The following is a 24,661-nucleotide window of genomic DNA, read 5'->3' as shown; positions in this document are numbered from 1 at the left end:
CTTAGTTGACTAAATTAGCATAAATATGAACCATAACTACCAAACAAGTCTCAAATGGCATAAATTGATTGGATTGAGTCTAGGTAAGTTAAAACTAATCATATTAATCATTTAAAAGGATTAAAATGAGTGTTTAGGTTCTTTAGTTCAAAGTTGGGAGCGGAAATGTCATTTTAGCTCTATATATGACATATAACGACCCAACGAGCCATAAATGTGCATGAATAGGTTCGAATGAGTTTTAGAAACTTAAAACTATGCATATTAGTCATGTAATAAGAATAAAATGAGTCATTAGGTTCTTTAGTTCAAAGTTGGGAGCGAAAATGTCATTTTAGCTCTATATATGACCTATAACGACCCAACGAGCCATAAATGTGCATAAATAGGTTGGAATGAGTTTTAGAAACTTAAAACTATGCATATTAGTCATGTAATAGGATTAAAATGAGTGTTTAGGTTCTTTAGTTCAAAGTTGGGAGCGAAAATGTCATTTTAGCTCTATATATGACCTTTAACGACCCAACGAGCCTTAAATGTGCATAAATAGGTTGGAATGAGTTTTAGAAACTTAAAACTATGCATATTAGTCATGTAATAGGATTAAAATGAGTGTTTAGGTTCTTTAGTTCAAAGTTGGGAGCGGAAATGTCATTTTAGCTCTATATATGACCTTTAACGACCCAACGAGCCTTAAATGTGCATAAATAGGTTGGAATGAGTTTTAGAAACTTAAAACTATGCATATTAGTCATGTAATAGGATTAAAATGAGTGTTTAGGTTCTTTAGTTCAAAGTTGGGAGCGGAAATGTCATTTTAGCTCTATATATGACCTATAACGACCCAACGAGCCTTAAATGTGCATAAATAGGTTGGAATGAGTTTTAGAAACTTAAAACTATGCATATTAGTCATGTAATAGGATTAAAATGAGTGTTTAGGTTCTTTAGTTCAAAGTTGGGAGCGGAAATGTCATTTTAGCTCTATATATGACCTATAACGACCCAACGAGCCTTAAATGTGCATAAATAGGTTGGAATGAGTTTTAGAAACTTAAAACTATGCATATTAGTCATGTAATAGGATTAAAATGAGTGTTTAGGTTTGTTAGTTCAAAGTTGGGAGCGAAAATGTCTTATTTTAGCATAAATATGAACCATAACGACCAAACAAGTCTCAAATGGCATAAATTGATTGGATTGAGTCTAGGAAAGTTAAAACTAATCATATTAATCATTTAAAAGGATTAAAATGAGTGTTTAGGTTTGTTAGTTCAAAGTTGGGAGAGAAAGTGTCATATTAGCCTAAAAATGAGTTCTTAGGTTCTTTAGTTCATAGTTGGGAGCAAAAATGCCTCATTTTATCATAAATATGAACCACAACGACCAAACAAGTCTCTAATGTGAATAAATAGATCGGATCGAGTCTTGGAAAGTTAAAATTAATCATATTAATCATTTAAAAGGTTAAAATGAGTCCTTATGTTCGTTAGTTCATAGCTGGGAGCGAAAATGCCTCATTTTAGCATAAGTGGTGTTTTCTAGACTTATCTCATATGAGTATATGATTTCATGATATAAGAGAAGTGAGATTGTCAGATTTCCTCATTAAGTTTCTTAATCATTGTTGCTTGAGTTTAAGTGAAACTCAATTACATAATTTCATTTTACGATCTAACTTACATACAACTCCGTACTATACTAGATTAATAGAACTTGTTTATAGAATGAGTTAGCTGCCCTGCATTCTCATATTGCCTCAACAAACACACCAAGAATGACAAAGAACATTGCAGATCAGATCAGCACAGATCAATGCAGATCAGATGAGGGTAGCACTGATCTGTGTTGATCTGTTCTGCACTGATCTGCACAGATCAGTGCAGATCAGATCAGCACTGATCTGTGCTGATCTGTTCTGCAGATCTGATCAGTGCAGAACAGATCAGCACAGATCAGTGCTGATCTGATCTGCACTGATTTGTGCAGATCAGATCAGCACAGATCAGTGCAGAACAGATCAGCACAGATCAGTGCTGATCTGATCAGCACTGATCTATGCTGATCAGATCTGCACAGATCAGTGCATTCCACATATATAATTTTTCATGCTTGTTGGCTTGTTACTGCTATAGAGTTCAAATTCTTTGATATGATTTGATTCTTTGAAGGCCGGAGCATGTGTCAACTTAGTATTCTATCAATTGTTCAATTACATTGTAAAGCGATGTTTTGGTCCCTAACAAAAAGCGGAGAGGAATAAAAAGAGGGAAAAGGGGTGAAATGGATCAAGGAAGGGATGTGAAGGTTGGTTTTTCTGGTGATGTATCCATGGTGGGTGGAAGTGAGAGTTGCTTTAGTGGTGACTAGTGAGGTGACGGTGATAGTGGTGGTGAGGTGATGGTGGGGTGGGGTGGATTGATTTGGGATGATGGTGGTGACCATTGAGTCATTGACCAATGAGAGACTGATAGAAATTTGGGGGAATCCAAGTCCAGGGGGAAGTCTGGGGAACCAAACAGCCCCTAAATTTCTTTCTCTCTATGCTGTTCTTATTGATTTTCCATTATGTTGAGCTTTGACATATTTACACTTAAATTTCTCGTTCATTCTTCAATTAGTGCCATCTCTTTTGCATGATCCCCTTTGCACAAACTAGAAACTTAAAATTGGTGGGGAGTGGTACTGTTAGTTGCTGTTGTTTCAAAATTGACCTTGATTTATCTCTTATGACTGCCATAAAACTAGCATCTGCAAATCCTTGATGAAATTTTATTAACCAAATATTTGGTTAAAATAGTGTCAATTGTTCCTCTATGGTTTCACTTTAAAAAAATGGACTTACCTGACTACCTGTCTCAAGCTGCAGATGCAACAGTCATATTGTTATAATTCGAACAAAATCAACAAGGGGGGAACATTGCAGATCAGGTCAGCACAGATCAGTGCAGATCAGATCAGCACTGATCTGTGCTGACCTGTTCTGCACTGATCTGTGCTGATCTGTTCTGCACTGATCTGTGCAGATCAGATCAGCACTGATCTGTGCTGATCTGTTCTGCACTGATCTGTGCTGATCTGTTCTGCACTGATCAGTGCTGATCTGATCAGCACAGATCTGTGCTGATCTGATCTGCACTGATCAGTGCAGATCAGATCAGCACAGATCAGTGCTGATCAGATCAGTGCAGAACAGATCAGTGCAGATATCACAGATCAGATCAGCACTGATCAGTGCAGATCTGATCAGCACTGATCTGTGCTGATCTGATCAGTGCAGATCAGTGCTGATCTGATCTGCACTGATCAGTGCTGATCTGATCTGTGATATCTGCACTGATCTGATATCCTTCTGTATGCTAGAGCACTGATTTGCTGCTGCGCGCACATTTTGTAACCACTCTTCTGTATGTTTTACTTGATGCATGAACAACATAGGTACGATGAATGAAAACCAAATTGTTGTTAGGCATGAATCAGAAGGTGGCAAGACTCCCACAACGCGTGACGAATCACAAGATGTTAGTACGATTACAAAGACCATTAAAGGCCGTGGTCCGTCAAAAGGTGTTAAAGTCACTAAGCCTATGTTCCTTGAGTATAATGTATATAATGTCCCCGATGGACAATGGTCTCATGAATACGGGAAGCAAGTTGGGAGTTGTGCTACTAGAATTAATATTAACGTCCCATTATATCCAAAGGTAGATGAGCAAATCAAGAAGGGGTTTTGGGAGGAGACTAAGGTAAGCATTGGATATTAACTTGATTTGTATATTTTAGGGATTATTTAATTTGATTTAAATACTATTTTTATAATCTAACTTTTTTTAATTATTAACAGCTTATGTTCCACATTACTGATGATTCTAATCATTCGAGGGAGAAATATTTTCATTCTTGTGTGGCGAAACGATTTAGTTGTTTCAAGAGCAAGTTGGTGCGCCGATGGATAACTATGAAGGAAAAGAAGCTAAAAAATCAAACAAACAAGATGCCTTGGGATGTCTACAACCATATCACAGAGGATGATTGGAAGACTTTTGTTAAACATTATTTCCTGCCAGAGTCATTGGTAATGATAATATTTCTTTAACTTGTCCTTAAAGAGTTTTTCATGTAGCAAACTGACATTGGTTCTAGGACAAAAAGTTATCAGAAAAAACATTTATTTCCATCTTTTTATGTTGTCTTTGACAGCTTCGTAGTGAAAAGGCGAGGAAAAGTGCATCATGCAACAAGAACCCACATCGCACCGGCCAAAAGGGTTATAATAGAAAGCGACTAGATTGGATAAAGGATGGACGACTTCCACCAGATGCAGCTTTACCTATCTCGAGTAGCTCCTCGGTGAACTCATCAGTGACCTCAAATGTTAATAGAGTTAGAAAATACAGATCAAAGGAGTGGATTTTGGCCCATCAAGTACAAAATAAAGAGGGAAAGTGGGAAATTGACCCGAACGATACAGAAGTTGTTGAAATCGCAACAAAAGCTGTAAGTAGCGATAATTAATTAATATTTACTTGCTTTGATTAGAGAATATAAAGTAATATTACTTTCCTAATTGGCAGTTAGAGTACATCGCAGAAGAGGAAAAAGGAAATCTTTCTTTCGAACAGGGTGAGGATGCCCTCACTAAAGCTATAGGGAAAAAAGATCATCGTGGGCGTGTCAAGGGAACAGGTGGCATGGTTGGTATCAAAAAGGCTTTCGGTCCGTGTATTCGACATAGTAGAAGTGACCATGGTGAAGCTTCATCAGAAAATTACGAATCAATCAGAGCTTCTGTGAAAAAGGAGTTTGAAGGTGAATTAGAGAAAAGGGTAGAGAAGAGGGTGGCAGAGGCCCTCCAAAAGCAACTAAGCACCTTGTTAAAAACAGGACAACTAAACTCCATTTCTACCCCGATACCTGATGACCTCCACTTAAATGATTCTGCCAGAGTTGACCTTGATGTTAGTGCTACAAGAACCACTCGTCACATCTTAGTGCCGCAACCACACGAGCTAAAGGTACGACGTAGTCACTCTTTTTTAACATAGTTGCTTGATCCTTTTATGTTTTTAGTTGACATTTACTTAATAATCTGTATCACTTACAAAGTTGCATTGAAACCTTTGTTTATGAAGGAAAGGACTCCATGTCGTCTTGCCCTTGAGGAGAAAGTTTCAGGCAACAACATTGTCGTGGCGGATGGTATGGTACAACCCTCAGATGGTGCATTGCCCCAACATTTTACATCGATGAAGCCTGGTCACTATAAAGTCCAAGTTGATTTTGTTTACGACGGACATGTTGATGATATTCTTCCGGTACCTACGGGAGATGGTTTCACTAACTTAGGCGGTGCTCTGGGTAGTTTTGTGCAATGGCCCATACACTTAGTGATTTTCGAAGACGGCGAGGTATATATGTTTTATTGTTTAGAATGTATATGTTCACGCAAGCACATTCGACATCTTACCTACTCTTGTTTTTGTTGAATTTTAAAGGATTGTATTTCACCTCCTAAAAAGAAGTCCAAGTCTAATGTTTCTAAAGAGAGGGATGGTAGCTCCAAGAAAAAGACAACGGTGTTAGCGGCCCAAAAGAAGACAACTGACTTACCATCCAAGGTAAACCCTCTAAAACTCATTCGAACCTAAAATGACATTTTCGCTCCCAACTTTGAACTAAAGAACCTAAGGACTCATTTGATTCTTATTACACGACTAATATGCATAGTTTTAAGTTTCTAAAACTCATTCGAACCTAATTATGCACATTTAAGGCTCGTTGGGTCGTTATAGGTCATATATTAACCTAAAATGACATTTTCGCTCCCAACTTTGAACTAAAGAACCTAAGGACTCATTTGATTCTTATTACACGACTAATATGCATAGTTTTAAGTTTCTAAAACTCATTCGAACCTATTTATGCACATTTAAGGCTCGTTGGGTCGTTATAGGTCATATATTGAGCTAAAATGACATTTTCGCTCCCAAAGTTGAACTAAAGAACCTAAGGACTCATTTGATTCTTATTACATGACTAATATGCATAGTTTTAAGTTTCTAAAACTCATTCGAACCTATTTATGCACATTTAAGGCTCGTTGGGTCGTTAAAGGTCATATATAGAGCTAAAATGACATTTCCGCTCCCAACTTTGAACTAAAGAACCTAAACACTCATTTTAATCCTATTACATGACTAATATGCATAGTTTTAAGTTTCTAAAACTCATTCCAACCTATTTATGCACATTTAAGGCTCGTTGGGTCGTTAAAGGTCATATATAGAGCTAAAATGACATTTTCGCTCCCAACTTTGAACTAAAGAACCTAAACACTCATTTTAATCCTATTACATGACTAATATGCATAGTTTTAAGTTTCTAAAACTCATTCCAACCTATTTATGCACATTTATGGCTCGTTGGGTCGTTATAGGTCATATATAGAGCTAAAATGACATTTTCGCTCCCAACTTTGAACTAAAGAACCTAATGACTCATTTTATTCTTATTACATGACTAATATGCATAGTTTTAAGTTTCTAAAACTCATTCGAACCTATTCATGCACATTTAAGGCTCGTTGGGTCGTTATATGTCATATATAGAGCTAAAATGACATTTTCGCTCCCAACTTTGAACTAAAGAACCTAAGGACTCATTTGATTCTTATTACACGACTAATATGCATAGTTTTAAGTTTCTAAAACTCATTCGAACCTAATTATGCACATTTAAGGCTCGTTGGGTCGTTATAGGTCATATATTAACCTAAAATGACATTTTCGCTCCCAACTTTGAACTAAAGAACCTAAGGACTCATTTGATTCTTATTACACGACTAATATGCATAGTTTTAAGTTTCTAAAACTCATTCGAACCTATTTATGCACATTTAAGGCTCGTTGGGTCGTTATAGGTCATATATTGAGCTAAAATGACATTTTCGCTCCCAAATTTGAACTAAAGAACCTAAGGACTCATTTGATTCTTATTACATGACTAATATGCATAGTTTTAAGTTTCTAAAACTCATTCGAACCTATTTATGCACATTTAAGGCTCGTTGGGTCGTTAAAGGTCATATATAGAGCTAAAATGACATTTCCGCTCCCAACTTTGAACTAAAGAACCTAAACACTCATTTTAATCCTATTACATGACTAATATGCATAGTTTTAAGTTTCTAAAACTCATTCCAACCTATTTATGCACATTTAAGGCTCGTTGGGTCGTTAAAGGTCATATATAGAGCTAAAATGACATTTTCGCTCCCAACTTTGAACTAAAGAACCTAAACACTCATTTTAATCCTATTACATGACTAATATGCATAGTTTTAAGTTTCTAAAACTCATTCCAACCTATTTATGCACATTTATGGCTCGTTGGGTCGTTATAGGTCATATATAGAGCTAAAATGACATTTTCGCTCCCAACTTTGAACTAAAGAACCTAATGACTCATTTTATTCTTATTACATGACTAATATGCATAGTTTTAAGTTTCTAAAACTCATTCGAACCTATTCATGCACATTTAAGGCTCGTTGGGTCGTTATATGTCATATATAGAGCTAAAATGACATTTTCGCTCCCAACTTTGAACTAAAGAACCTAAGGACTCATTTGATTCTTATTACACGACTAATATGCATAGTTTTAAGTTTCTAAAACTCATTCGAACCTAATTATGCACATTTAAGGCTCGTTGGGTCGTTATAGGTCATATATTAACCTAAAATGACATTTTCGCTCCCAACTTTGAACTAAAGAACCTAAGGACTCATTTGATTCTTATTACACGACTAATATGCATAGTTTTAAGTTTCTAAAACTCATTCGAACCTAATTATGCACATTTAAGGCTCGTTGGGTCGTTATAGGTCATATATTAACCTAAAATGACATTTTCGCTCCCAACTTTGAACTAAAGAACCTAAGGACTCATTTGATTCTTATTACATGACTAATATGCATAGTTTTAAGTTTCTAAAACTCATTCGAACCTATTTATGCACATTTAAGGCTCGTTGGGTCGTTATAGGTCATATATTGAGCTAAAATGACATTTTCGCTCCCAAATTTGAACTAAAGAACCTAATTACTCATTTTATTCTTATTACATGATTAATATGCATAGTTTTAAGTTTCTAAAACTCATTCGAACCTATTCATGCACATTTATGGCTCGTTGGGTCGTTATATGTCATATATAGAGCTAAAATGACATTTCCGCTCCCAACTTTGAACTAAAGAACCTAAACACTCATTTTAATCCTATTACATGACTAATATGCATAGTTTTAAGTTTCTAAAACTCATTCGAACCTAATTATGCACATTTAAGGCTCGTTGGGTCGTTATAGGTCATATATAGACCTAAAATGACATTTTCGCTCCCAACTTTGAACTAAAGAACCTAAGGACTCATTTGATTCTTATTACACGACTAATATGCATAGTTTTAAGTTTCTAAAACTCATTCGAACCTATTTATGCACATTTAAGGCTCGTTGGGTCGTTATAGGTCATATATTGAGCTGAAATGACATTTTCGCTCCCAAATTTGAACTAAAGAACCTAAGGACTCATTTGATTCTTATTATATGACTAATGTTAATTGACTATTGTTATAGGAATTTTCGCATCCAAAGAAGTCGAATTCTAAGCCTAAGTCCAACTTAGAGGTCGTGGGTAGTTGTGATCGTAAAACACAAGAATCAACCACCAAAAGCAAGAAAGCGGGACTTGTACACGATGCAATTCAAGGTCTTGGCCCGTCATGCAAATACTTGCAGTTTATCATGACTTCGGCGCCTGATGATATATATGATAATACTACCATCCCATTGGCGGCCTCAGTTTGGCACTCGGATTTTGATTAAGAAACATACATAACTGCGTCTGATATAGGAGAGTTCCTTCGCGGGGCGTGCTTAAACATTTCAGCGATCCAAGTCTACATATTGTAATTAAATGTTTTATTGTTGTTAATAAAACTATTATTTCTTTGAAGTTTTTTCTCTTTATCGATCTTAATAGTGTAATCTTGTTTATTTTGTAGGTGTTTATTGTACGATCATGCCAAATCATTTGAAATGTCTCGGATTTCGTTCATTTGTCCCGAGATTATGTCAAGCACTAGAATCAAGGCCGACCCTGGAGCGCCAACAATGTATTTGAAAAACATTTTCCAAGCTGAAATTGAAAAGGAGAAGATGGGTAATCCTAACCTAACTAATTGGTTTTTAATCCCATATAATCAAGAGTAAGTGTGTTATATTATATAAGTTTCATATAAAATATTAATTATTATTGTTATTAAATATTTAATATATCATTTATAAATTATACAGAAATCATTGGAATTTATACGTGATGGACCTACGTAGAGGTTATGTATATATTTTCGATTCTGCTAGAGATCCACGTCGAACAGATTATGCATGGGGAATCTTGAGTTTGTAAGTTCTTTTGCTTACAAATTACATTAGTCTTTAAGAAACCTAAGCCAAAATCATATTCATGAGTACCCATGTTTCGTTAATTTTCTAGGGCATACCAAGTGTACAAGTGCAATGGTGGGCATTGTCCGAATAAAACGAGTTTTAAGTCGTGTAAACCCATTCATATAGAGGTATAACATGTTTCTTAATTAGCTTTTTGCTTTGTTTTTATTAATTATTGGCCTTGCAAGATAAAGTATTATGTTTCTTAATCAGTGTGCTCAACAAATCGGCGGAACTGAGTGTGGCTATTACGTTATGAAGTTCATGTTAGAGATAGTCACGTTACAACATGACTATGAAGGCCGGCTAGATGAGGTAATTAAGTAACTAATTGATTCGTATTCTAGACTATTAATACATTGTCATTAGTTGCTTGAATGTTAAAATGTGACATTTCATTTGCATTTAATCGATCTAATGCTCCATCAATTTTTTGTTTTTGTAAGGTCTATACTCCGAGGACTGCGCCTTATGCTAGTGAGGAAATTGATGTGGTTCGTGAGCAATGGGCGAAGTTTTTTACCACCAAGTATTTATTATTGACCTGATGGCGCTTGATCGTGTTGGTTTAGATGTTATAGAACAATCTTTTATGTTAAAATGTATGCGTACGTTGAAATTGGAACGTAAATGTATTTAAATGTATCGGTATGTGCACTTTTGGTTTTGGGATATATACAAAACTCCAGTTGTTGTTTTTATATTTGTTATACAGGTTGCGTTATTCTATTATTGTTTTGACAGGTTTCTATATTTGGTGCAAGGCACTCTAGGTATCCCTAAACAAAATTAGAATTTTCCCGCCAAAAGTGCTTTTTTGCAGCGTACATATATGTTGTACGCTGCAACAAGGGAAAAAAATTTCGCAAAAATTCAGACTTGTTGCAGCGTACAAATAAATGTACGCTGCAAAAAATTGAGTAATTCAGACTTGTTGCAGCGTACAAATAAATGTACGCTGCAAAAAGTTGGGTCTGTTGCAGCGGGCTTTTATATGTACGCTGCAACAAGTCCAAAATTTTGCCAATTTTTTGGCACTTGTTGCAGCGTACATCTAAAAGCCCGCTGCAACAAATCACTTTTTGCAGCGAACATGTACGCTGCAACAAGTTCAGACTTGTTGCAGGCCCCCCAGTTGCAGCATACGATGTACGCTGCAACAGGGGTCTAAAAGCCCGCTGCAATAAGGGTTTTTTCTACTAGTGTATAACGATCAAACGAGCCTTAAATGTGCATTACTTCACCAAAGTAGATGAGAATGAGTCTACGCAACCTAATATATGTATATTAAATGGGTAAAGGGTTTAAAATACTTCTTTAGGTTCATTAGTTAAGAGTTGGGAGTGAAAGCGATCATTATACTCAAAATATGCCATATAACGATCAAACAAGCCTTAAATTGCAGAACTTGACCAAAGTGGTTAAGATGATTCTTATCATCCAAATATTAAGTATATTACACATTTAAAGAGTTTATAATAACTAGTTAGCTTCATTAGTTGAGAGTTGGGAATGAAAACAACCATTATAGTCAAAATATGTCCTATAACGTTCAAACGAGCCTTAAATCTGCATAAGTTGAGCAAAGTAGATGATATTGAGTCTTCGTAACCTAATACTAAGTATATTAAACGTGTAAAGGGTTTAGAATACTTATTTAGGTTCATTAGTTAAGAGTTGGAACCGAAAACGACCATTTTAGTCAAAATATTACATATAATGATCAAACGAGCCTTAAATGTGATAACTTGACAAAAGTAGCTGAGAATGAGTCTTATCATCCTAATATTAAGTATATTAAACATTTAAAAGGTCTTAGAATACCTATTTAGCTTCATTAGTTGAGAGTTGGGAGCAAAAACAACAATTATTGTCAAAATATGACATATAACGATCAAACGAGCCTTAAATTGCATAACTTGACCAAAATAGATGAGAATGAGTCTTAGCATCCTAATATTAAGTACATTTAACATGTAAAGGGATTAGAATACGTATTTAGGTTCATTAGTTGAGAGTTGGTAGCGAAAACAAGAATTATAGTCAAAATATGACATATAACGATCAAACGAGTCTTAAATTGCATAACTTGACCAAAGTAGATGAGAATTAGTCTTATCATCCTAATATTAAGTATATTTAATATGTAAAGGGTTTAGAATACGTATTTAGGTTGATTAGTTGAGAGTTGGGAGTGAAAACAACAATTATAGTAAAAATATGTCCTATAACGTTCAAACGAGCCTTAAATGAGCATTAGTTGCCCAAAGTAGATGAGAATGAATCTTATCATCCTAATATTAATTATATTAAACGTGTAAAGGGTTTGGAATGCTTATTTAGGTTCATTAGTTAAGATTTGGAACCGAAAACGGCCATTTAACTCAAAATTGTTGATATAACTCAATTATTGTTTTAAAATAACGTTTATATTATATTTTACAATATTCACGTCTCTAACTACATTATTATGTGTTTTTGTGTTGGATTTGATTATAGGTATTTATGAACAAACTAAGGGAGTGTTCCTTCATGAATGATGAAATAAAATGTGTTCGAGACAAGTTGGCACGATTTATTACTAATGAATGTCTTTTGTTGTTCGCGTTTTTAGCTTTATAATGAATCTAACACTACCTTTTCCATTAATAAGTTTAGGTACAACATGTTTTAACCCGTTGTTTGATAGTTGTTTTGATTTTTTTTACACGTGTGTTATTGAATGGTGTATGGATGAGCTAAGGGCATGTTTATTGGTGTATAGTATATACGTTGTGGTTGAATGAGGTTATTTGGTGTAGGTACAGGTTTTATAGCTACAACATATTGAAGAAAATAATTCCCTTGGTGCAATAATGCATTTAATGGTAAGTCTAATAAATGCGGTTCAGTATTAATTATACAAGTTAATAATTCAGTGAGATCAAGGGATATGTATGCCTAGCTAGAGGCCGCTTCAGTTCAAGTGGATTAATGATATTAATCCACAGCTTACTCTTGACTGAACCCGTAGGGTCACACAAATAGTACGTAAACGGATCAAGTATTTAATGGCATTAAATACTCTATCTAATGGATATTCGGAATCGACGGATCTTAGTTTCAGTGGGAGCTGAGATCGTCAAAGGCAAATAAATGAATACTCCGAAAACGATGATATTGCCGGAAACGGAAATATGGATCGTATCGGAAATATAAATATTATCCAAGTCGTAGATGTTGCCGGAAACGGATGGTACGTATCGGAAAATATTATCGGAAATGGAAATATTGCCAGAATCGGAAATATTGCCGGAAACGGAAATATTGTCAGAATCGGAAATAATATCGGAATCGGAAAATAATTCCGTAAATGGAAATATTAAATATTTGTTCGATACGGAAATTAATTCTGGAATCGGAAATGTTAAATATTGTTCGTATCGGTAATGAATTCCGGAATCGGGAAATTAATCGGAAGCGCGTCGTACGAATTAGCATCGGACGAGCTTGCTAGACGAAGGCCCAGCACGAAGCCAGGCCCGCGTCCAGCAAGGCAATAGCGCGCCACACATGCCCAGCCCAAGGCTGCTTCCAGGCCCACCGCAAGGCAGGCCCAGCGCGCGCCAAAGGGGCAGGCAGCCTCGTGGGCTTCGTGGCCGAGTGGGCTGCGTCGCTGCTCGGGCTCTGCGCGCGCGTGCGCATGGCGCCCCACGTGGGCTGCTGTGCGTGCGTGTGTGTTTGTGTTCACATACGAAACCTAAAGCGAATAAGATTCGTTTGATGATTAAATTCCTAATCCTAAAAGATAAATTAATTAAATAAGGGTTCTACTAGGATTCTAATTTAATTAATTCGTATCCTAGTAGGATTCGATTGCTTATTCCATGCCCTATAAATATGAGATCAAAGCTCATAATTTATAACGTGTTTGAAGTATTCAAAGCTAAGAATTTGAGCACAAATTCAATCATACACTTGCCCATAATAGCCGAATAAATTAGTACCTTGGCGATTCTAGTTGGTCAATCTTAAGGCGGATCCGGACGTGCTGTGGACTTTCTACGGAGGGACGACACTTGGAGTCTTAAAGACTTGTTCTTGTTCGGTTCGGGCGCAGCAAGGGAGGGCACGCTACAGAGAGTATGCATCCTAATTATGCTAATTGTTATGTGGCAATTAATTTGGAATCCTGGCATTTATGGTTTTTCCGCATGATTTATATTCGTTTATATGTATCATAACCTAACAGTGGTATCATAGCCTCTAAATAATTCCATAATAATTGCTTAACATGGTTAAATTTTACAAATTTGCAAAGAATTAAAAGGGGTAATTAATTTTCGTAATTGTTAATTAATTGCAAATTGCGTTTATTTAATTATATGTACACAGTTTTTCGGCAGTTTCTTCGTTACTCAACGAAATCGAGTGATTTTTGTGTCAATTCCGCATGTAAAAGGTATTCTAAAATTTTGAAGCCTAACTATGAATTTTGGAGGTTTTTGTTTTTCGAACGCAAAAGTTTCTAATTTTAAGATGTTAAATTAAATATTTGCGATTCTTGTTGTTAAATCTTGAATTTTTGATTGACCTACTATATATGTTTAACAAATTTGAATGCCTAAGCTTGTTAATTATACAAAACTAATTGATAATTGTGATTAATTTGTTGAAATTTGAATAATTTAGAATTGATTTGATTTTCATAATTAATTGACGATTTAATTAGGTATCCATGATTAAAAACCACCATAAAAATTGTTAATTTATGATAAATTTTAAATTTTTATGACCTAGATTTGAATCCATGATAATCGGAAATTAATTGATTAATAAATTTTCGATTTTTCGCCCTAAAATTATGAAATTAATATGTTTTATTACTTTGTCATTAATTTAGAATTAAAAAGTTTTAATTTTTATGAAATTCGCTCATAAAAGTTGCTCGCACAAAGAAATGGACGCTACGTGTAACCCTTAAGGGGTGTTGTATAGTGCGGGCACGCGACGACGAGCAAGGGAGCTTGTCGCCCGTGCGGTACGAATGCAACGAGCAACAATGCAATGGCGCGCACGCGAAGCAAGGTGCTGGGCGTGTGTGATGCGCATGGGCGATAGGCGATGGGCGATGGGCATTGGCGTGAGCCAGGCGAGCAGTCGCGTGTGGGCAGCGAGCGTGCTGCACCACAGCGCGCGCTGCCTCGCCCAACGAAGCAATCAGACACGTCGAGTGAGGCAGGCTGCACGCAGCGTGGCCTGGGCTGGCTGCGATGCGTGTGGCCTGCTCGTGTGATGCCATGCGATCATTTGATGGGGCGCGCATGCCTCATGACTCGATGGGACTTGGGAGCAAGCCCAAGTGCCTCGTCTTGTTACGATTGATGCGTTTTGTTTTTAATTTTGAATTTTCAGTTCGGAAACGATTTTAATTAATTTTAAAAAAAAATTCGTAATTTAAATTGTTTTCTCAGAATCTAATTTTGAATAAACTAATTATTATAAATTTTAATTTATACTAATTATTTTACTAAAATTAAAACCATGAATTAATTTAAATTCATTTAATTCAACTGAAAATAAATTAAATGGATTCAATTATAAATTTATATGAGCTTTAAATTTTCATTAAATTTGTATGTTTCTGGTTAGACTAGGAAATACATTTTTAGGTTTGAAATTAGTAAAGCATGTGAATTTATTGGTTTAAGTGGGAGCATTTTAGTCATAAACTCTTGATTAGGTCTACATTCCTTTAAGGTTAAACAACTTGATTAGAATTAATAAGGACTGAATAATTGGTAGATTATTGGTGCCCTTGATTAATTGCTGCAAATATTTATGTGATGCATAACATGTTCTACTAACCAGCTATGTGGGCCATTCATGATAATGAATGTGTGGATGGTATATATTGTATATGTACTGTTTTGCAGGTTATTGAAAAGTGACTAGTATGGCCCAAATAGGATAGAAAATATGGTCTGCGTACCATTAATTTGAATGTAATATTGGTCAAAAGTACCAAATTTTATTGCTTTTAAATATGGTCTGCGTACCATCAAATAGTTGTAATTAGTTTAATTATAGCTCATCCTATTTGAAGAAAATGGCGCCTCCCATGGTGAAATTCAAGACGGAGTTTCCAATCCATTTTCAAGACGGACTTTGAAGTTGAAGCTTCAAGATGAAGTCGGGCCATACTAGATCACATTTATATCTTATGCATGTTTTAAGTTATTTATTGCTTTAAATATGTCTTAATTATGCATGAGATTATGGCTTGATTATGTTGCATGATTAAGGATTTTAGTTCACTTAAAATCTAACCAACATAGTAAGAGCCTTATGTTCCAAACTAAAAAATTGAGTTAAAAGGTGCCATGCCAAAATAACACTTACTTAGTTAACCTTTACATTAATCACAGTAATAGTTTTACGCCATAGCGAGGTGTTACTTATTGATTCTAAAGGGGTAAGGTACACAAATAATTGTGAGTACATGTTAGTTTTGGTGAAACTCAACGGTATAAGTAAGGAGTCCTTTTATGTCGTGGCAAATGCGATAGGTTTACCTAATAAGTTCTTAGACGTACCTATCAACCAAGAGTAGTTTCTAGACTATTAGCAAAAGGCTTTGCTTACCTAAAATATTTTAGAATTGAGTCTAAATACAAAATGTGCTTAATTCTTCAATGATTTAAGGGTCTTGGAATCATTTTATTTACACCTGCCGGAACACATAACTTGAATAAAATGCTTAATAAATGATAAATTATGCATGTTTGCTATTTAAAGTTTATTAAGAGAAACTGTGAATGATTATTTATTTGTTTATTCTTTTTCAATTGTAGTTTTAACTATGGAAAACAACAATCAAAACATCATCAAGGGTTCTGAGCTTATGGTCAAGCTGAACCTAACGAATTTTCTTGAATGGGAAGCTAAGCTTGTTGAAGTAGTCAGACTCAATGGACTTGAGTATGTACTGTTACATCCCATTCCAAGCTACTATGCCAGAGACATGACCCCTGAAAGATATGCGCCCTGGGATGCGGATCTCAAAAAGGTTATGAGTCTCATGCTGAACAATATCCCTGATGAATGGGCTAGAAGGTTTGTAGCTTACGAACCTTTTACGCTCATCAAGAATCTGAGGGATATCTGTCGTGGAAACACAGAGGACAGGGACCTAAATGTCCATGAGTTGATTGAATCAATGTCTGGTCTGAAGGTTGGTTCTCCTAACAGGAGTTATAGGATGCAGGTCCAAGAAACACATGTTCAGCTCCTTCGCACTAAACAGAGGGTAGGCGTCCTACTGAGGTTCCATGTGGAGCTTATGCTTTCATATTTTGATCGCCTAAGTCTTCTATGAACACCAATAAGCGAAAGGATGGCAGTCTCTATCTTGCTCAATTCACTGCACAGTGGGTTTGGTCGCTTCAAGCAACTATACCTAAGTGAACCAAGAGAAGAAACAGTTGCAGAGTTTGTTCACCTTGTCAGAAAGGCTGAGATAGTACTCGACTGTGAAGCCAAAGATTTACTCAAGGCTAAAGGGAGACCCTTCAAGAAAGGTGGAAAGTCCAAGGGCAATGCTAAGACAAAGCAGGACAAGTCCACATCAAGCTGTCTTTATTGTGATGGAATAGGCCATTACAAGAGAGAATGTCCAAAGCTTAAGGAAGATCAGAAGAACGGAATAGTCGTTCCATCTTCAGGTATTTTCGTTATAGACTGTGTACTTTCTATTTCAACTTCTTGGGTATTAGATACAGGTTGTGGCTCACACTTATGTTCCAATTCACAGGGACTAAGAAGAAGTAGAAGGTTAAGCAAGGGTGCAGTCGACCTACGAGTGGGAAATGGAGCACGGATTGCTGCATTAGCTGTAGGAACTTATTATTTGTCGTTGCCCTCTGGGCTAGTTTTGGAACTGGAAGATTGTTTCTATGTTCCAAGTCTTACTAAAAAACATCATTTCTGTTTCTTGCTTATATGCTAAGGGATTTTCCTTTTCAAGAAAAGACAATAGTTGTTTGTTTTATTTTAAAGAGATGTTTTATGGATCTGCTAGATTAGTCAATGGACTTTATTTATTAGATCACGACAAACAAGTTTATAACATAAATACGCAAAAGGCCAAAAAGGATGATTCAAGTCTCATCTATCTGTGGCATTGTCGATTAGGCCATATTAACTTGAAACACATAGAAAGACTTCAAAAGGAAGGAATTCTAGAACCATTTGACTTAGAGGATTATGGTAAGTGCGAATCATGTTTACTTGGCAAAATGACAAAGCAACCTTTCTCTAAAGTTGGACAAAGAGCAACTGAACTATTGGGTTTAATCCTTACAGATGTATGTCGACCAATGAGTACAAATGCTAGAGGTGGTTTCAGCTACTTTATCATTTTCACTGATGACTTAAGTAGATATGGTTATGTCTACCTAATGAAGCATAAGTCTGAATCCTTTGACAAATTCAAGGAATTTCATAGTGAAGTAGAGAATCAATTAGGCAAGAAGATTAAGGCACTGCGGTCTGACAGAGGCGGTGAATATCTGAGCTATGAATTTGATGACCATCTGAAAGAATGTGGAATTCTATCAGAATTGACTCCTCCTAGAACACCACAATGGAACGGTGTGTCGGAACGGAGGAATAGAATCTTGCTAGACATGGTTAGATCAATGATGGGTCAGGCCGAACTTCCAATAGAATTTTCGGGACATGCACAAAATACAGCTGCACTCACTATAAATAGAGCTCCGTCTAAAGCTGTTGAAAAGACTCCATATGAGTTGTGGTTTGGAAAGCCTCCAAAAGTGTCTTTTCTTAAGATTTGGGGATGTGAAGTATACGTCAAACGATTAATTTCAGACAAACTTCATCCAAAATCTGACAAATGTATCCTTGTGGGCTATCCAAAGGAAACAAAGGGGTATTACTTCTACAATACATCTGAGAACAAGGTGTTTGTTGCTCGAGATGGTATCTTTTTGGAAAGAGATCACATTTCCAAAATGACAAGGGGGAGAAAAGTAGACCTCGAAGAAATTCGAGTCGAACAACAAACTCTAGAGAATGCTCAAGATGACATTCAGGATGAAACTCAGAGATCTTTAGAAGTATCTGGTGAGAATCAAGGACCATCTAGAAATGTAACCCCGCGTAGATCGCAGAGATATAGATCTCAACCGGAAAGGTGCTTAGGTATTTTGACGAACGAGAGCTATGAAGTTCTATTACTTGAAAGTGATGAACCTGCGACTTACAAACAAGCTATGACGAGCCCTAGCTCCAAGCAATGGCAAGAAGCCATGCAATCTGAATTAGACTCCATGTCTGAAAACCAAGTTTGGGATTTGGTCGATTGGCCAGATGGCTACCAAGCCATAGGAAGAAAATGGGTTTTCAAACTGAAAAAGGACAAGGATGGGAAACTTGAAGTTTTCAAAGCTAGATTGGTTGCAAAAGGTTACAGGCAAGTCCACGGTGTGGATTACGATGAAACCTTTTCACCAGTTGCAATGCTAAAGTCTATTCGGATAATGTTAGCAATCGCTGCATATTACGATTACGAAATATGGCAGATGGATGTCAAATCCGCTTTCTTAAACGGCGTTTTAACAGAAACTGTGTTTATGATACAGCCTGAGGGTTTTGAGGATCCAAAGAATGCTAAGAAGGTATTCAAGCTTAAGAAATCAATCTACGGATTGAAGCAAACATCAAGGAGCTGGAATATACGTTTTGATGAAGCAGTCAGTGACTTTGGATTCATCAAGGAGGCAGACGAATCTTGTGTATACAAGAAGGTCAGTGGGAGCAAAATTGCTTTTCTAGTATTATATGTCGACGACATATTACTTATCGGAAATGACATTCCTATGTTGAACTCTGTCGAGATTTGGCTTGGGAAATGTTTTTCGATGAAGGATCTAGGAGAAGCACAGTACATACTAGGCATCAAGATTTACAGAGATAGATCTAAGAAGATGATTGGACTTAGTCAAAGCACTTATATCAATAAGGTGCTTGAAAGATTCAAAATGGCAGACTCCAAGAGAGGCTACCTACCCATGTCTCATGGAATGACTCTAAGCAAGACTCAGTGCCCAAAAACACTAGATGAGCGTAGACGAATGAGTGGTATTCCATATGCATCATTGATTGGTTCAATAATGTATGCTATGATATATACACGCCCGGATGTTGCGTATGCACTCAGTGCTATGAGCAGATACCAGTCAGACCCAGGAGGGCACATTGGACTGCTGCCAAGAACATTCTGAAGTACCTGAAAAGGCACAAAGATGACTTCCTGGTCTATGGTGGAGATGATGAATTAATTTTTAAAGACTATACGGACGCAAGTTTCCAAATCGATAAAGATGATTTCAGATCACAGTCTGGCTTTGTCTTCTGCCTCAACGGAGGTGCAGTAAGCTGGAAAAGTGCTAAGCAAAGCACCATTGCGGATTCTACAACTGAAGCGGAGTACATTGCTGCACATGAAGCAGCAAAGGAAGCTATATGGCTAAGGAAGTTCATAGGTGAACTTGGTGTAGTCCCCTCCATTAAAGGACCAATAGCTCTATATTGTGATAATAATGGAGCTATTGCATAGGCAAAGGAGCCTAGACACCACCAGAGAGTCCAGCATGTACTTCATAGATTTCACCTTCTACGAGGGCTCGTTGAAAGAAAAGGAGTCGAGTAAGCAAGATTGGAACTGATGACAACATCTCAGATCCATTGACTAAACCTCTGCCGCAGGTGAAGCACAACTCGCACACTACATCTATGGGAATCAAGCATGTTGGAGAATGGCTTTGATGTCCTTATTTAATGTTTTAAAGTTTTAGAGTTTAATACTTTGTAAAACATTATTGGTTAATAATTCACATTAATGAATAGAATTCATTTTTCCATTTAATTTGTGGTTTATTAAATGATGAGTCCCTTCAATTTGAGGATATATTCAAGATAGAATGTTAGGACCAGTCATGTGACTAAGAAATGTCTATCAAGTGAACTTGAATGTCAAAAGTTGAAAATGGTCCCTGGTCGGAGTTTTCTATAAACATGGACGCATAGAAAACGTTAGACGACTAGAATGCAAGATGACTAGTAGTTTTGTTTCTTGAACTATGTGGACATGGCAATGTCGTAATCATTTGTATAAATACTTACTTTGGGAAGACTAGTATCGGACAGACCTATGAAACTTTACTGTAAGAGATGAAAATCTGTCATAAGTAAATTTCATTAAAATTATTATACACGAATCCTCAATACCTGAGTGACATGAGATTACTTGTTTGAGAACTGGTTACTTTGACGTTGTCAACCGTCGCACCGTAAAAGGAGGCTATAAAGGCAACGCTCAGGTAATCACCTATCAAACGAAGTCTAATCTCAAGATGGCAAGATTGGGATTGTCCTCCCATAAATCGGGATGAGATGCTGAAAGTTGTACAAGGCCACTCGGAGAGCTAGAAACTGTAAAATGCATGGCCGTGCTCAGATCAATCATAGGCTATGATTATCTGTTTATTTGATCAGTTGAACTCTGAAACCGAGAAACACCTCTGGACATAATAAGGATGACAACTCTTACCTTATGTTCAAGAGCAAGCATCAAGCGACAAAGGAATTAGGAAATGCACACTTGTCCCTAAGGACAAGTGGGAGACTGATGCCCTTGGTCCAAGTATGCATTTGATGGTAAGTCTAATAAATGCGGTTCAGTATTAATTATACAAGTTAATAATTCAGTGAGATCAAGTGATCTGTATGCCTAGCTAGAGGCCGCTTCAGTTCAAGGGGATTAATGATATTAATCCACAGCTTACTCTTGACTGAACCCGTAGGGTCACAGAAATAGTACGTAAACGGATCAAGTATTTAATGGCATTAAATACTCTATCTAATGGATATTCGGAATCGACGGATCTTAGTTTCAGTGGGAGCTGAGATCGTCAAAGGCAAATAAATGAATACTCCGGAAACGATGATATTGCCGGAAACGGAAATATGGATCGTATCGGAAATATAAATATTATCCAAGTCGTAGATGTTGCCGGAAACGGAAACATGGTATGTATCGGAAAATATTATCGGAAATGGAAATATTGCCGGAATCGAAAATATTGCCGGAAACGGAAATATTGTCAGAATCGGAAATATTATCGGAATCGGAAAATAATTCCGGAAATGGAAATATTAAATATTTGTTCGAGACAGAAATTAATTCCGGAATCGGAAATGTTAAATATTGTTCGTATCGGAAATGAATTCCGGAATCGGGAAATTAATCGGAAGCGCGTCGTACGAATTAGCATCGGACGAGCTTGCTAGACAAAGGCCCAGCACGAAGCCAGGCCCGCGTCCAGCAAGGCAATAGCGCGCCACACACGCCCAGCCCAAGGCTGCGCCAGGCCCACCGCAAGGCCGGCCCAGCGCGCGCCAAAGGGGCAGGCAGCCTCGTGGGCTGCGTCGCTGCTTGGGCTCTGCGCACGCGTGCGCATGGCGCCCCACGTGGGCTGCTGTGCGTGCGTGTGTGTTTGTGTTCACATACAAAACCTAAAGCGAATAGGATTCTTTTATTGATTAAATTCCTAATCCTAAAAGATAAATTAATTAAATAAGGGTTCTACTAGGATTCTAATTTAATTAATTCGTATCCTAGTAGGATTCGATTGCTTATTCCATGGCCTATAAATATGAGATCAAGGCTCATAATTTATAACGAGTTTAAAGTATTCAAAGGTAAGAATTTGAGCAAAAATTCAGTCATACACTTGCGCATAGTAGCCGAATAAATTAGTACCTTAAGGGCGATACTAGTTGGTCAATCTTAAGGCGGATCCGGACGTGCTGTGGACTTTCTACGGAGGGACGACACGTGGAGTCCTAAAGACTTGTTCTTGTTCGGTTCGGGCGCAGCAAGGGAGGGCACGCTACAAAGAGTATGCATCCTAATTGTGCTAATTGTTATGTGGCAATTAATTTGGAATCCTGGCATTTATGGTTGTTCCGCATGATTTATATTCGTTTATATGTATCATAACCTAACAGATATTGTGCTAGAGGGGTACGGGCCTGACAAAATTTACAAAAAATAAATAAATATTATGTGGTCGGGGTACTTTTTTTAATACCTCAAGCACTTGATAGTAGCAGATTTTATTTAAAAAGTATGTTTAATATCAAGTGCTTGAGGCTTTCCTTAAACCCAAGCACTTAACATGTCAAGTTCTTGGGGTTTTACATATATCCCAAGTTAAGTGCTTGGGGTTTTTCGTAAACCCCAAGCACTTAACATGTCAAGTGCTTGGGGTTTCTGGAACCCCAAACACTAGCTTAACATGTTAAGTGCTTGGGGTCAACCCCAAGCACTTAAAATATTATAAAGTGCTTTACCCTCAAGTGATGGGGGCATAATCACCAGCACTTGATGGCATTTTACCCCAAGCACTTGAGGTTTTTTCTACTAGTGAAATATAGATCTCTATTCAAGTTGATAAACTTACAAAATATTCCCAGCACAACTATTTTACAAGAGGAAGAATTAAAAACTTTGTGATACTCAATAACTTGTAGAGTCTGGCTAACCAACCTACATCTCCCATACATTTCAATTAATGAACTTAAGAAGACCACATCAAATGAACTCAATTCAACAAAAAACGAATAATTCAATGAAATCAATTGAATTCTAGTAAATGAACCGAATTCCACAAAATTGAAAGAACACCCCACGCTACTGGAAAATTGTCCATTTGCTTCGGTCTTTTAAGCCCATTTTTGTCGCACATTGGTACGACGCAACTGGCAGCACATTAGCTTAAAGTGCAACGCAAATGACTTTTTGGAATGATGCCAAAAAAGTCATTTGCGTAGCAGTTTAAGCTAACGTGCGACGCAAATGACTTTTCAACATGGTGCCAAAGAAGTCATTTACATCGCAGTTTTACCTAATGTGCGACCCAAATGACTTTTTTTAAAAAAAACTGAAAGTATCATACATATAGTGCAAATTAAATTATGAAAATGTGAAACTCTAAATTTTATTGCATCTGGCTCACCCTAATATGTTAGTCCACAATAAAATAAAAGTTTAAAAAATCAGAATATATTAAAAATAACGAGAAACGAACAAAAATATGTTGTCTGAGTTACAATACACTCAAGGAAGCTTCCCAACACCAACTTCGAGACCTTATAATTACAATTACAATATTTGAAGTGTAATGCTTCTAGGAAAATTTCCTAACTAAATTAACATAAAACGTAAATAAATCTGAAATTTACTTGCGAACAAAGAGTAGTTGAACCTTGAGTTCCCTTCGGAACACTCAAGATAACTCCATTATCTGCAGGCTCAAACTCCATCATACCATGCACACCTATTTTCCACTTGTGTAATTTCAATTCGCCCCAGCAGTTGTACCAAATATTTCATTCCCAATGAAGTACGCAGAAGGATCCTAGCAACAAAGGAACTACGTCTCCAGAAAGATCTACACTCAGCAACACTATTGCTTTGCCTGAAATCGGAATACAAAAATAATCGCTAGAGTTTAGGGGCATTCTTCAGAATGAATCAGAACAAAATAACTAGCTACGTAGTGAAAATACCATTGGCTCAAGATCAACATCTACACTTACAATGCCTTATTTATGCAGATGTTTTGACATTGTACGACAATGCCAGTAAGACACATGATTACCTCCTATTATGCTGTCTAAAAAATGAAATCATTACAAGTAACAACAGCTAATTCCTAACCTTGAGGTTTTAAGGAGAGGAAAAGAGAAGCCTTTGTTTTTAGAAAAGGGGAGGGGGGTGGGGGTGAATTCTGGTAGTTTTTCAGAAGACGTATTTAAACCACATAACCACGTAATGGAACTCGAATTATATCATTTAGATTAGGACCATAAGACCAAACACAAAAGGTAAAATTCTGGCTTCATTTTCCATGAGGCTGATGACAAGTGAAGTGGTCTCCAGCAAACATGCAGAAACTTTAAAAACTTTTCATCATCCATAACAACAATTCTCATGTTTCTTAACCTGAATGACAACATCTCAAACTTCTGAAAGAAATCAAATTTAGCATTCCAGTATAAGTCCATATTCTTAATTCAGATTCT

The 24,661-nt window shown here is 36.7% G+C and overlaps 3 protein-coding genes across 3 annotated transcripts; all 3 read left to right on the top strand.

Moving 5' to 3' along the window:
- Positions 1–3,443: 3,443 nt before the first annotated feature.
- Positions 3,444–5,045, top strand: LOC130471835 (uncharacterized). The gene is made up of 4 exons (XM_056842162.1): positions 3,444–3,746; positions 3,845–4,075; positions 4,201–4,497; positions 4,575–5,045. Exons 1-4 carry the CDS (start codon positions 3,444–3,446, stop codon positions 5,043–5,045), a joined length of 1,302 nt encoding a protein of 433 aa, XP_056698140.1.
- Position 5,046: 1 nt separating this feature from the next.
- On the top strand, positions 5,047–5,648 carry LOC110783863 (uncharacterized). Its single transcript, XM_056842161.1, has 2 exons — positions 5,047–5,408; positions 5,496–5,648. Exons 1-2 carry the CDS (start codon positions 5,061–5,063, stop codon positions 5,646–5,648), a joined length of 501 nt encoding a protein of 166 aa, XP_056698139.1. The 5' UTR covers positions 5,047–5,060.
- A 3,462-nt stretch (positions 5,649–9,110) lies between these two features.
- LOC130459906 (uncharacterized) lies at positions 9,111–10,205 on the top strand. The gene is made up of 5 exons (XM_056827527.1): positions 9,111–9,270; positions 9,359–9,466; positions 9,558–9,639; positions 9,725–9,826; positions 9,958–10,205. The coding sequence occupies exons 1-5, from the start codon at positions 9,134–9,136 to the stop codon at positions 10,057–10,059; spliced, it is 531 nt and encodes a 176-aa protein (XP_056683505.1). The 5' UTR covers positions 9,111–9,133; the 3' UTR covers positions 10,060–10,205.
- Positions 10,206–24,661: the final 14,456 nt, after the last annotated feature.

This window comes from Spinacia oleracea, chromosome 4 (assembly GCF_020520425.1).
Source record: "Spinacia oleracea cultivar Varoflay chromosome 4, BTI_SOV_V1, whole genome shotgun sequence".
NCBI lineage: Eukaryota > Viridiplantae > Streptophyta > Magnoliopsida > Caryophyllales > Amaranthaceae > Spinacia > Spinacia oleracea.
The sequence above is the reverse complement of the archived record's forward strand: the minus strand, read 5'-3'. Positions and strand labels throughout refer to the sequence as shown.

What these genes read in the sequence shown, in the direction of transcription:
- LOC130471835 (XM_056842162.1), top strand. Translation starts at nt 3,444, where the DNA reads ATGAATGAAAACCAAATTGTTGTTAGGCATGAATCAGAAGGTGGCAAG. An exon ending in GGTTTTGGGAGGAGACTAAG is followed by an intron (nt 3,747 to 3,844) that starts GTAAGCATTGGA and finishes AATTATTAACAG; the next exon opens with CTTATGTTCCACATTACTGA. An exon ending in ATTTCCTGCCAGAGTCATTG is followed by an intron (nt 4,076 to 4,200) that starts GTAATGATAATA and finishes TGTCTTTGACAG; the next exon opens with CTTCGTAGTGAAAAGGCGAG.
- LOC110783863 (XM_056842161.1), top strand. Translation starts at nt 5,061, where the DNA reads ATGTTTTTAGTTGACATTTACTTAATAATCTGTATCACTTACAAAGTT. An exon ending in TGATTTTCGAAGACGGCGAG is followed by an intron (nt 5,409 to 5,495) that starts GTATATATGTTT and finishes TGAATTTTAAAG; the next exon opens with GATTGTATTTCACCTCCTAA.
- LOC130459906 (XM_056827527.1), top strand. Translation starts at nt 9,134, where the DNA reads ATGTCAAGCACTAGAATCAAGGCCGACCCTGGAGCGCCAACAATGTAT. An exon ending in TTAATCCCATATAATCAAGA is followed by an intron (nt 9,271 to 9,358) that starts GTAAGTGTGTTA and finishes TAAATTATACAG; the next exon opens with AAATCATTGGAATTTATACG. An exon ending in ATGAAGGCCGGCTAGATGAG is followed by an intron (nt 9,827 to 9,957) that starts GTAATTAAGTAA and finishes TGTTTTTGTAAG; the next exon opens with GTCTATACTCCGAGGACTGC.